Here is a 12,921-nt window from a genome sequence, read left to right as displayed (position 1 = left end):
GCTGGAGCACCTCCAAACCAGGAGGGATGGCAGCTGCATTGCTATAGCCATGGCTATGTGGCTGGCTCCATGTTCTCCACCTCAACTTGGCCTACTTACACCTCCTGAGCCAGAAGAGCCAGTACATCCGCAGGCCTCAGAGCTATATGCCTCAGGCTCTTCTTTATGTCTGACTATGTGTAAAAGCCATGACAGGAGGCAGGAGCTCTCCTGTGAGCACTTGCCCATAGACAGAAGTTCAACCTAGGCTTGTCATTTAGAAATGGTTTTGCACCACTCTATACCACTGTTTGGCACTCCCAAGGCCAAGAGTGAATTTTATAGCAGCTTAAACTGATCTATATATAGGCTGCTGCAGGTCTGCCCTTTTCACCCTAGTCTGCATATTGCCTTACTTTCAGAAGTATGTTATATCCAGAGCATGGATTTTCTAGTAGCACCTAAAGATTTTAAATAAAATTTTGTACTGCATGAATGTAGTATCACCCATTTTGATCAGCAGTCTGAGCTTTGAGCATTTCCTTTAGGAAGTGAAAGTGAAGATCAATTAATGTATTTCTGATGCTATATATTTTTCAAAGAATGAGTATAATGTCTCATGTTCCTCCACACAACAGAAAGTGAAACGTTCTCCCTTCTCAGTATTCTAAACCTTTCCTCAGTTAGTGCTCTAGTTAAAAGCTCAGTCTGCTTTTTCTCCAGGCCTTACTACAAGTATATCTTTTGTGTTTTTAATGTTCTTCACTGGCTATTCTGCATGCTTCTATGGTGTTTTTACTGCTTCTCTCAACCCGTAGCTCTTCAAAGCAAGATATTCAGATTCCACCCACATAATTCATTCAAATCCTAACGTGGACCTGGCAGGTTTTAGCTTTTTGCATGTGTCATCAGGTCAAGCAGAGAAGAAAAGCCTACTGTTAAACCTCAGTTGCTACCGCCTACTTGTGTTAAGCTTACAACTGTCACATCCACACATAATTGCCAGATATTAGATAGTGAAGACAAGACCACTCAGCCAGATAACGCATAGATAAATTCAGCTCTCTTTTACATTAAGTATAAACTCCAGGTAAATCTGTGATGTTATTCTGCCATTTTCAGGAGAAAAGCAGAAACCAGATTTCCTCACAGGAATCCTGTCCTGCCATTTGTTGTTTCTGCCTGTTTGTTCTGCTGCATGATGTTCTGTCACAGGCAGATGGAGATACCTCTGAATACCTGCAGGGAGCCACTCTGTTACTGATCTGTCTAAAACATCTTCATTCTTTGGAAAAGTATTTCCCTCGATCCATCCTAACTTTGATGCTTGCTGAAGTTTATGAATAAAAATACCTAGGTAGTTGCCACTGGTGGTGCCATTTACCACTGGAGGAGGTGGGTCCCTCCATCTCTCGTGTAAGCACAGTGATGAAACTGAGAATAGCCTCTGGCATCGTGTCTGCATTCTCACCACTGAGCTCTGATCCCGACAGCTGATGTGCTGCTGACAACTTTATTCCTGTAACTGGCAGCCAAAAGTAGAAGTTTGATCTAGTGGCATCTCTTCAGCTGAAACAGCTTCCTTTATATCTTTTATGTTTTCTGATGTTTCTGTTATTATTTATATTAAACGATGCATCTTAAAACACACAGGACCTGTCAGACAGTATCTGAGCCAGGAGTTCCCCAAGTGCCAGAAACAGCAAGGCCTGGTTTCCTAAATGTTTGTGTTTCATGGCTGCCTGAGCTCTGCTCAGAGCTTTCCACGTGGCTGGGGCATGTGTGGTTTCTTCATGGCTGGGGAATTCTGTGTGAATAGGCTTTTGTCATAACATAGGAACTTGCACTACAGCCTTTTCCCTGAAGGAGACAGGAAAAGAGAGCACTAACATGATCTTTCTCTTGTCCACAGCCATCTATTTCACAGAAGATTGGTAGGAGCTTTCTTACGTTTGAAAACTCTGGGTTCTTTTTTCAAATTTGACAAAATTATCTAGAGAAGAAGGGAAAAACAGACAGATGGTGTTAAACCACATTAGCCTAGGTTTTTTTAGCAAGTCAAGCTAAAAAGGAAAGGGACTGAGTCAATTTTTTCCTGCTGCACTTTTCTATAAATTGATCTTTTTAGAGGTGTAGTGGCAGAACTGTGGTATTGGCAGTAGTGGGGGAACATCACTCTGCAGAGCATTGCTGAGCTTTACCTGCTGCTGCCTTTGTAACTGCTGGCTCCTTCTTCCCCTTCCCCATCTCCTGATCCCCACGGATGCCTCTTATTTGGAGGAGGCAATGAGGAGTGGGAGGGCAGGGACAGCTAGCCAGGGAAGAGAATACCGTGTGTGGTAGAGCCACAGCTATTTGTAAAGAGGGAAGTTTGTAAGCGGACCCATTTGGTTTGTACAAGGTGTGGGCAAACTATATTGAATGTGTCAGAAATAGGTATAGTCTTTGTATTTGCACTGTACTTATGCTCTTTCCTATGCCATTTATTGCATGAAGCAAGGCATGGGGTGGAAGAACATGTTATTTACACTTTTGCCAGTAAGTAGGCAGAATAACTAAATTACTGGTATTAGTACTATAAGCCTTTAGTAAAAGGCTTTGTCTTCAATACCAAACAAGACATGGTTTTAAAGAAGTATTGAAGGTGTTTTACTTATCTCATTGTAAGAAGCTGATGGAGACAAAGTACAAGCTGTTTCCACCACAGTGTTGCTCAGATGTACCTTCTAGTTTGGCATATATTCCATGACCTGCATCTTTTCTCTGCTGGTGAGTTGACAGTAGATGTTAGTTGTAAGTGTTGCTTTAGAAGACCCATCCATGTAAAAACTGAAGACGGCAGTAGACAGCAAATACAATTAGTTTGTGATCTAGAATACACACGTGTCTTTTAGGCCTTTTAATGACCCTCTTTTCAGGTGAAGAAGAGCCCCCAAAGCTGTCAGTATTATTAGTTCCTATAAACTCCTTATGATTTAGCAGATATAGGACAACCTACAACCTGCAGCACAGTCATAACATTCAGTAACATTGCTTTTATAGATATATATTTAGAAAAAAATTAAGAGCCCTTTCCTAGAATTATATATTGCCAGGGAAAGAAGAGAGAGGAAAGTGAGGAAAGTACTGAGCATGACTCTCCTTAAGGACGGGCAATATTTCATACTCTTGACCACTTACTGATTCGCACTTTTTTCAAACCTCAGCTGCATAATCCTGCACTCTGACTGCCAGTACAGAATTTTGTATTCATAGAGAGAGGGAAGATGCAATTATTCAGGAACTTTATCAGTGCCATTTCTCAAATCATCAGACAGCCTGAACAAACATCACTTTCCATGGCACCATTTCCATGTCGCACTACCCAGCATGTCTCAGAAATGACACCTGTGGATGGAGCAGAAGTCACAGAGAGAGCTCTGAAAGTGCTGACCTGCCATGGCAGCATAAGACACTGCCATGATGCTGGCCACTGAGGCTTCTTTTTGTCAAGCCTCTTCACCCTTCAGGTGTGAAATGAGGATTAGAGAATCTGCGCATATTGGTTTTCGGGTTTTGTGGAGATGAACAAAAGGGAATTCACACTCTGATCCTTATGCAAAAAAAGGGCAAACGTTCTTTCATTTTTGGAACATAAGATTATGCAAAAAGTGTGTGACTAAAGCCCTTAGTAGTTTTCTATGGCATATATGAATATTTATAACATTTAGAAACCTGGGTTTGGAATGGATTAGAAGATAATGTGCTGGCCTGCTGCCACTATTCCAGACTGTGTAAAACTTGAAAGGGTATTGTTGTGTATATATAGCATGCTGGTAGTAGCAGTTGCTTGTTATATTATGCAGTTGGTTCTATTTCAGAAAGATCCAAATTTAGGTTTGTATGGCTTTTCAGTAATGGTCTTTCTTAGCGCAGTGAGTAAACAGAGGTTAATTTTTGCAGGCATTAACTAGAGGTAATCCTCTATTTGAAGAAAAACTGTAAGGAGCTGGCAATTAAACTTCCATCTGAACATTTTCTCTGTACATGTTTCTAGTTTTCTTGAATCAAAAGATGACAATCCAACTTATCTACAAGATTCAGGAAGGGAAATTCACTTTCACTTCATATGCTGTTTTTCTGTTCAATTTGCACCTTCCAGAGAAGAGCTCTTTTGAGTTTATATTACACAGGAGCTCTTCAAGGATACATAATGCTCCAGAATCTCCCCATTGGGTTGCAATGCTGTCTTCTGGCCACAGTTTCTCTATTTATTCTGCCTTAACACCCACTTCCTCATTCATTTGTATTTCATTATTGCCAGGATACTTCTGAGTGCACAGATTGCATGAGATTATCCTCACGAACAGGCAAAGTAACTCCTTAAAATGAAGCTTTTCAGCCAACTGAAGGAAGCCAGGCAGTTCAGCCTTTAACCAGAAGTCAGACAAGTTCATTGCCACTTCGGTTTTCCTTGCCTGGAATAGCCCATATAATGAGAAATTTGGAAATAGTGAAAACTTTTTAAAAACCTTGGCCACACACATAATTTGTCTTTCAGTACAATACAGCATTACAGTACTTATTCTGAATGCTATGCTTTTTTTCAGAACAAATTTCCCACATAAAGAAAAAAAAAAGAGTAAAATGATTTCACAGAGCACACTTTTTTTGATAAAGCTAAGTTTTCACCTAAGAAGCTTAATAATCAAACTAATCAGACACTAAGCCTTTGGTCTAGCTCCAAAGATCATTATGAAATGAGGCTTCAAAACCTAAACATTTACAAGTATGAAAAATTAGGGTGTGTATTAATAATCCATCTAGAAAGCACATCAAGTAACGCTGGCCATCTTCATAAAAATGAAGCATCCTTAGCAAAGCTTCCCTTGAAGTTAGATGCTCTTGAAACTTCATCAGGTTGGCTGGTCCAGTTCAACTTTATGGTCTCTCCTTGAAATATTTATTTTAGGGGAGTACTTTTTGAAATTGTATAAATCAAAGCAAACAGCATCCCATAACAGAGCTAAATATGAATCCATAGAGTTATGAAACATTCATGTTTACATGTTCATGTTGTTTTGATTTTCATTTGATTGGGTTAGATTTGAAGAACCAACACTGTAATACACAGTGTGTTCTGTCTCAATCCAGTATTATAATGAGTGCTTATCTTTGAGTATTTAAGAGGTTCCATTGAAGTCAATGGGGCTTATTCACATGCTTAATGCTAAGCACATATGAGAATGTTTGTAAGGTAAGTGCCTTAGAAAATTTGCCTAGTAGTGATGGCTTGAAGATGTGTGAAAATTAACATAGGATAAAAATTATTCTTACTTGAAATCTACTTATTTTCCACTTGTAAATACATATGACTTTAGGAACAATATAAACAGACCCATATCCAAATTCCCTACATCTTTTGGGAACTTGTGTTTTAGAATTAAAATATTTTAGATCAGTTTCAGAATAGCTACATTTAATTTGATTATACAACGTGTAATCCACAAAAACGTAGTACATGATGTATCAGTAGTGTTTCTAATGCTGACAACCAGCCATACCCATTTTTGTATGTGTGACAGTGCATTAAAATGTCTAAGATAATTCAGTATGTGTGTAAGGAATGTTTTACATTGGTGCTTCCCACTTCTGAAATGACAGATTTCACAAAGGTATTTTATTTATAACATCATTTTCATGTAAGATTAAAGTTGTGTATTAATTTTGAGGAGCGTATGCCCTAAGTTTTACTGTTTACTAGTAAGAAATGTATCATTCCATTGTGTGAGGGCTTATGACTAGCTTGTTAATGTCACACAAAATTTCAAGAAGGTATGAAGCAGCCTTGTGAGAGTGTGCAGTGTTGTAATTGTTGGATGTTAAAAGTGTTGGAACAAATGTTAGACTCTGATTAGGAATAGCATTTCCCTCCTCTGCTTTTTCGTAATCTAAGCAAAAGAAACTGAAACAAATGTCCTTATAACAGTGATTGAATCAAACTGTCTAGCTAAGGAATTCAGTTTTACTGCTGAATTTTCAGTTTATTTGACATTATGCAGAACAACTCATTTTGCCCCCGCGCTGGTGGGTGTATACCTGTGTGGTGACACAAGCCAGGTAAAATTTTGCAGTCCAGAACTAAATCTGGAATGTTTTGCTTTTTGACTTACCTTCATTTCTGTTCTTAAAAACTATTGTAAAATAGCATCTGATTTATCAGAGCAAAATGTATTGATTAGTGTTTTCTTATCTAAGTGAGTGAAACGATGGCTTATTTACTGAAGAGCAAGCACAGCCAGAAGGACTGAAGTGACTTCTGCTTTTTTTGTGAATTGCCAGTAGAAGTGTCCACCAAAAGTGAATCCACTTTTCAGGTTGAGTTAGTGTGGTGGGTTGACCCTGGTTGGATGCCAGGTGCCCACCAAAGCCGCTCTATCACTCCCCCTCCTCAGCTGGACGGGGGGGGAGCAAATATAACAAAAGGCTTGTGGGTCAAGATAAGGACAGTTTAATAAAGTGATAGCAAAGGTTGCGCGCGCGAAAGCAAAGAAAAACAAAATGTTATTCCTACTTCCCATCAGCAGGCGATGTCTAGCCACTTCTCGGGAAGCAGGGCTTCAGTACGCGTAGTGGTTGCTCCGGAAGACAAAATGCCCCCCCCCTTCCGTCTCCCTTTACTTAGCTTTTATATCTGAGCTGACGTCATATGGTATGGAATATCTGTTTGGTTGGTTTAGGTCAGCTGTCCTGGTTATGTCCCCTCCCAAGATCTTGCCCTGCCCCAGCCTGCCATTGGGGGGGGGCAAAAATGTTGGAGAGACAGCCTTGATGCTGTGCCAGCATTGCTCAGCTGTAGCCAAAACACTGGTGTGCTATCAACACCTTTCTAGCTACTGATGCAGAGCACAGTGCTATGAGGGCTGCTATGGGGAGTATTAACTCCATCTCAGCCAGACCCAATACAGTTAGATACGCTTGTGCAAGCTAACACAGTCTAACGGATCTGTTTGATGAAACTTGCCTGCAGGGCCACAGTTCTAACTGTGGCCTTCTCACCTGTGAATTGAGCATACTTCCAGAGGGCATCAGTGAACATACACTGTCACATGCTCATTTTATACTGTCATTTTCCAGGAGGGCTGCATTTTAAACTCAAAACTCAAACAAAAGGTGAAACCTCTTTAATTGCTGAGTATGTTCTAGAAATGGCCTTGCTGTTAGCAACTGATGGCCTTAAAATTAATGTATACATACTCCAAGGTGTTCTACATGATATTCCTTTTACTTTTTAATGTGCAAAGGTGGTATCAAAGAAATGCACATTGAAGGGGCTGATTTTTGTTTTTAGTTAAGGCCTTTTACAGCATCCAAGCAAGGGAAGGTGTTCTTTGAGCACATGTAAATTACACTCATGCTCATTTAAAGCCTGTGTAAATGCAAATCACACTCTGCATATGAGGATATCAGCATTAAAATTATATTTTCATTCATATGACTGCTTTTATTGGCATATGTCTTCACATTCAGGCACAGTTAGGTGCTTCGTTTAAATGATGATGAAATACAGTGCTTGTTCTCTGATTGCATCCCATCTCTTCTTTCCAGCGCATGATTGCCAACACTGTCAGGACGGTGAAATTCTGTCGAAGCCAATCTTTCAGTAAGTGTATTACAACATCTGCACAGTCAGCATTACCATCAGTAGCTACAGTAATTACAATTAATTCCATGTGTACCAGAATTCAAAAGCCTGGTTTCCAGTGATTCTTCCATGTTTGGATCCTCCGATGTTTCACAGGGTGAAATATCCTTCAGGAAGCTCTTAGAAGCCCCTTCTCCTCCATTTCTTTTCCAAGCATGTGAAGGAGCTAAATATCTGTGAGGTCTCTACACATCTGTCAAACTAGAATTGGTTGAAATTAGCCACTGGGTTCAGAAGTGGTTGAAATAAGGCTAGCAGACAGCAGCACACAGATAAATGCAAGATACTTGCTTGGATAAACCCTGTTTTTATAGGAAACCAGGCCGGAAACATGACGTTTATAAATGACATAACTGCATAAGGTGGTGAACTTAAAACCTGTTTGTCAGTATAATTACCAGAATTCACCTGAGGCCACGTAAGATGACAGAGCTGTATGATCAAACAGGCTTGCTCTGTGGGTCTTATACTGTCTGGGTGCACTGTCAGTCCCAGTCACAGTGGCATTTCCTCAGCACTTCATTCATTTTGCCTCACAGCAGCCTTCCTCTTTCTCAAAGAACAGAATAAATAATATAAAACAATATATTTTTATAAAAATAGTTTCTTTCCATCTGGGTCAAAGCTTAACTCTAGAAGATAAAGGTTAAGGGAGCTTTTTTTTTTTTCTCCCACCATCAAGGTTTTTCTGGCTATGATCTTTTAATTTTAACCTAATAAGCACTAGTGAGACGTCCACATATTTAGAAATGGAAGTGGATTTTCACTATGCTTGATATAACAAAATGCCGGTATATAGATGTACCATATCTAAGTCCCATGCTTTTTCTGTGTGTGTATGTGTATTTATATATAGTAGATGCTTCAGTATCTTTCTTTTAGAGAAGTTTAAGTTACCTAACACATAATTCATTAAAATGCAAGCTGTTCACTGTGAGGCTGAAGATACTCAGATTTTAACTCAGTGGTACTTAATAATTGTTGTTGGAGGAGGTACAATGTGGTTATGTTAAGTAATGTAAACAGGTAGTAAATTTTGAGGCTTGAAGGGGGCAGCCACTAAGCACTACAGTGTTACAAATATTTAATACTGAGCTAGAAATGGGAATATTTCATGAAAGGAGGCTTAAAATAATTATATAGTTTTGAATCTGTGTGAAAGCTGCTGTTCAAAAGCAGATGGGCAGCTTTAATTCATACTAGTTAGCTATATAATTTATATAATTTATAGCTATTGACTGGTAAGGTGATGTATAAAACTGTAACCAAGGGCCATCAATTTGAGCAAATGTAGCCAAGGATATCTGAGAGAAAAAGTTAATTTGTGAGGGTAGTAACCAGAAAGACTATCAGATACGGAGGAAAGGTTTCAAAGAGAGCGATTTCTAAATATTTTCTTTTTAACTCACCAGGATCTGGTGTTTCCTGTGACAGCTTGTAAAGAGTTATGCATTCTGTTCAGGCATTTGTTCATTTAAGTGTATCAATCCTACATCATTTCTCTTTCACCAGATCCTGACGCAGCCCTAACTAATAAGAACCATCAGGATGTTCGGAGCTATGTGCGGCAATTAAATGTGATTGACAACCAGAGAACTTTATCACAGATGTCTCACCGACTAGAACCGCGTCGAGCATAAACATTTGAAGCAATGATGAGAAATGATCTTTTATCCTGTCAAGGTCACTTGTTAAGAACTTCACTTTCTCTGCTACCGCACTGCCACTACAAAAATAAGCAAAAACATATTCTAAGGTCTTAGGCAACGCACAATGTATACCAGCCTGTCAGAGAACTTTGGCTGAGGAAGAATTTATGCACTGTAGTTGTACGGGTGGCCATGTTGTGAGCTGTTAATTCATCTTAAAGTGTAATAAATGATTTCTAATAAAAAAGGATAAAAAAGGATAAAAAAAGGCAAAAGATAGAATAGTTAGTTAGTGAAAAATACACAAAAGCTTCTAACAATCCTAAGGAAGGCAGTGTTTTTCTCCCTAATTAAAAATCTGTATTTTAAGATTTATTCAGGTCAGGACCAAAACTGATCATCAGTTTAGCTTGCCCAGCTACTGTTGACCTCAGTAGAAGATGTATGTGAGCATCTGATGAAAGAATGTAGGTTCAGGAGACGTCCAAGGTATAGTTCTATTCAGAGAAGACTTACAAATATTTCCATGTGAAATACAACAGATACTAAGAAAAATTTCTAATCTTAATCATACTGTCTACTACTGCAAGCAGTGTGGCCATTTCAGAAAACTGACAGGACTGAAAATATTTTGAATGATAAATAGATTAATCTGTGTTTACATTTTACTTCTTTTTTTAAACTACCAATCAGGTTTTTACAAAATTCCATTATGGTAGTAACGTTGTCAACATCAATAGCATAAAGGTAGCAAAGGACTGGATCAAAAAGAGCACAATATGCACAAATGGATTTCAAAAGAATAATTTCCTGACATTAAAACCTTAAACTTCAGCTATAATTAATTGTGGCTGGTTAACACATATTTTCTGGTCTTAAGCATTTACAAATATCTTAATTTTCAGCCAATTGTTTTGCACTTTCAATAGACTGTAAATAAATGTTAATTCATTGTGTTCTAGGATATTTATTTATATAATAGCTATTGTGCCAAAATAATTCAGTTCTATTTATTTTGTTTAGCATGTTACGGGAGTGCAGCTTTTGTCTTTATGTGCATTTTATGTGTAGGAATTGTGTGATGTACGTTTTCTGTAAATAACATGTAGTACCTTATTAAATGTAATTGCCGGAAAGGTTTAGTCGCTGGCCTTATTTGCACTTTCAGCTTCATTCCTGCATAAATACCGATGCTACCGATGCTATTAATTGGCTGATATAGCAAAATTCACTCATCGTTTGCTGGGCCTCGAAACTGCAGTTAGCCTACATCCATTGTGATATGGATAACCAATTTAAAGCCAGTCAGATCCATCCCTGCCACAGGGGATGACAGCCTTGCAGTGATGTAACACTATGGTTTTATTAGCTGGTTTGTTTGGAGTTTCTAAGGAGGCTCCCTACCCTCCCATGTAAAGACAGGAAACATTTAAATTGGAAAGGTTTAAATGAAGAAGGGACGTATTCTTAATTTTAGCTATCTATCTGACTAGCTTGTCCTGCTCGGTCACTAATGTGAGCACAACTTACCTTATCTTGGATAGGATTTTACCTCAGGTGGGCTAACTCAAGTTGAGACCTTGACTAATGCGGCACTTGAGAGGCCTCTGGCTTCCGTCTCCTCAGGGAGGACTGTCAGGTCCAGCAGCCATGAGGGAAAAGGTGATCTGGCATGTACCCTTTCCCCTCCGAGATCATTTGTGCTTGCCTGAATACTCTATGGGATGGCTGTCCTACTGCGGGGCAAGCACTGATGGTGGCCAAGCATGTGCCAAGGGAATGATGATGTTCACATGGCAAAAATCTTTCCTATTGCATTCACGCCACCTCTGCTCTGTGAAGCTGGGTGTCATAAAACTGATTACGCCTGAAATTAGAAGTTGCAACTATTATCTCATAATTAAGCTTCAGAGATGACCTCACTGATACAGTCTACGTTTCACCTCAGACACAGAGTATACTTTTCTTGGTGTTGACCAGGACTGTGTGGAGTCATTACAAACATAAAAATTTTATTTTTTTAATCTATAAAAATAATTACACCCTTTTAGTCAAAACATAAATTCTGCACCAAGGAAATGCTGACACATAGAACCACTATCTGCTCAGTACCTGCATTCTGAAAGGAAAGAATGACACAGTTAAGAAATATTCTGCAGCATGATGAAATAATTTATTTTACTTTGCTGTCTGACTAGAAGTTCAAGATGATTCAGAGGCAAACCAGCTAATAACATAGAGACAAAGTTGTGTCTTATTATTCAAGTGAGAAATATTTCTTATTTCCATTTGTACTGCTCTATGAATATACTTCATATGGCTTTTTCAGATACAGAATCTTCCCAGAAGCAAAGTGTGCAGTAGAATAAAATACAGGGACATGATTGATTCAAAAGACGTTTTTATCTTTACAATGAACTTACAACATTTGTGAGTTCATGATTTTATTTGTTCCAGATTTGTTCCTATTGTTTGGACTTTCCTTTATTTCTGTGTTAACTGGTTTATAAAGCTGCCAAGTTTCAGCTTGGCTCTGCACATAGACCGATTCTTCATCCATTTAGTATGCTTTTATCCCCTTTTATTCCTTAGAACCTCTAACTGTTTTACTTAATTGTTGCCAAACACTCTCTATCATGTAGATATATACCAGCGATACAAATAGAGGTTTTTATGGCACCTCCATATCAACAAATGAATGCAGTTTACCTACTCAATGAAACTGGTATCTGGCATTTTTTAATTTTTCAATAAAGGGTGCTGTATAAATAATGAGTGTTGCTATCTCTGTATCTAACTCATTCAAGTGGCTCAGATAGTTTCTATGGTGCTGATCACAGTCTACATACCTAGAGATTAAATGAATAAAACTACCTTCTGGCTCTGGGATCCATACTGGGCTTCTCTCGCTCCCTGTGTTGACTTTACAACAGGAAGGCAGCTGTCGATGTATTGCTCTTGCTGTATGAAGTCTAAGCGACTTGCAATAGTGTGAAGAATGAATAGGCACTCAGGAAATGCTGAAATGTCAAAACACACATACTGTCTTCACCCTGTGCTTGCAGCTGCGAGTCACAACCTGATCCTGCTTCAGTGGAGAGATGCCCCTGACCTGCTGGCTCTCGGGGCTGGCCTGTAAGCCTGGGCTGGCTCAGGTGCTGTGCCAACGCAGCCAAGCTAACGGCGGTTGGGCAGTCCCCAGAGCTGCACCGCTGATGGTCCGTACTGCTTTAGTTGTAGCACGCTGCTTGGCCTGATTTTGGCCCATACCAGCTAGCACCACATGAGAGTGTCCAGCCGTTACTTGTGGGAGCGCATGCACCAGGGACCATTGCCAGTGGGAAATACAGACAAGCCCGTCCGGCCTGCCTCTGTCCCCTCCCCGCAGTCCTCCAGCGGGTCCCAGGAGACTTCGCACCTCCATCACACCCGCTTGCATGAATAGCGTAAATGCTGCGGCACAGCCCCCTCCTTATTTCAACACTGCAGACTGAAAAAATACAAACCTGTTTAAAATAATGATTGTGCCCGAGGGTCACAGGTCGTACAATGCCGATATGGCTGGTCCGTGCTACTTGGCCTCAGGCCCCAGAGCCCCTGACCCTGTTT

General features: G+C 39.6%; 1 protein-coding gene across 3 annotated transcripts in view; it reads left to right on the top strand.

Annotated features, from left to right (window-relative positions):
* RAPGEF4 (Rap guanine nucleotide exchange factor (GEF) 4) overlaps window positions 1-10,448 on the top strand; it is a 158,151-nt gene extending 147,703 nt beyond the window's left edge. For all 3 annotated transcript variants that reach the window (XM_010566634.1, XM_010566627.1, XM_010566619.1), the window contains 2 exons: window positions 7,567-7,621; window positions 9,176-10,448. In XM_010566634.1, the coding sequence (XP_010564936.1) occupies window positions 7,567-7,621; window positions 9,176-9,303 (183 nt within the window). In that variant the 3' untranslated portion in view covers window positions 9,304-10,448. The remainder of the gene's footprint in view (window positions 1-7,566; window positions 7,622-9,175) is intronic.
* Window positions 10,449-12,921: the final 2,473 nt, after the last annotated feature.

The sequence above is a fragment of the Haliaeetus leucocephalus genome, unplaced genomic scaffold (assembly GCF_000737465.1).
Source record: "Haliaeetus leucocephalus isolate CR32 unplaced genomic scaffold, Haliaeetus_leucocephalus-4.0 Scaffold1, whole genome shotgun sequence".
Taxonomy (NCBI): Eukaryota; Metazoa; Chordata; class Aves; order Accipitriformes; family Accipitridae; genus Haliaeetus; species Haliaeetus leucocephalus.
The sequence above is the reverse complement of the archived record's forward strand: the minus strand, read 5'-3'. Positions and strand labels throughout refer to the sequence as shown.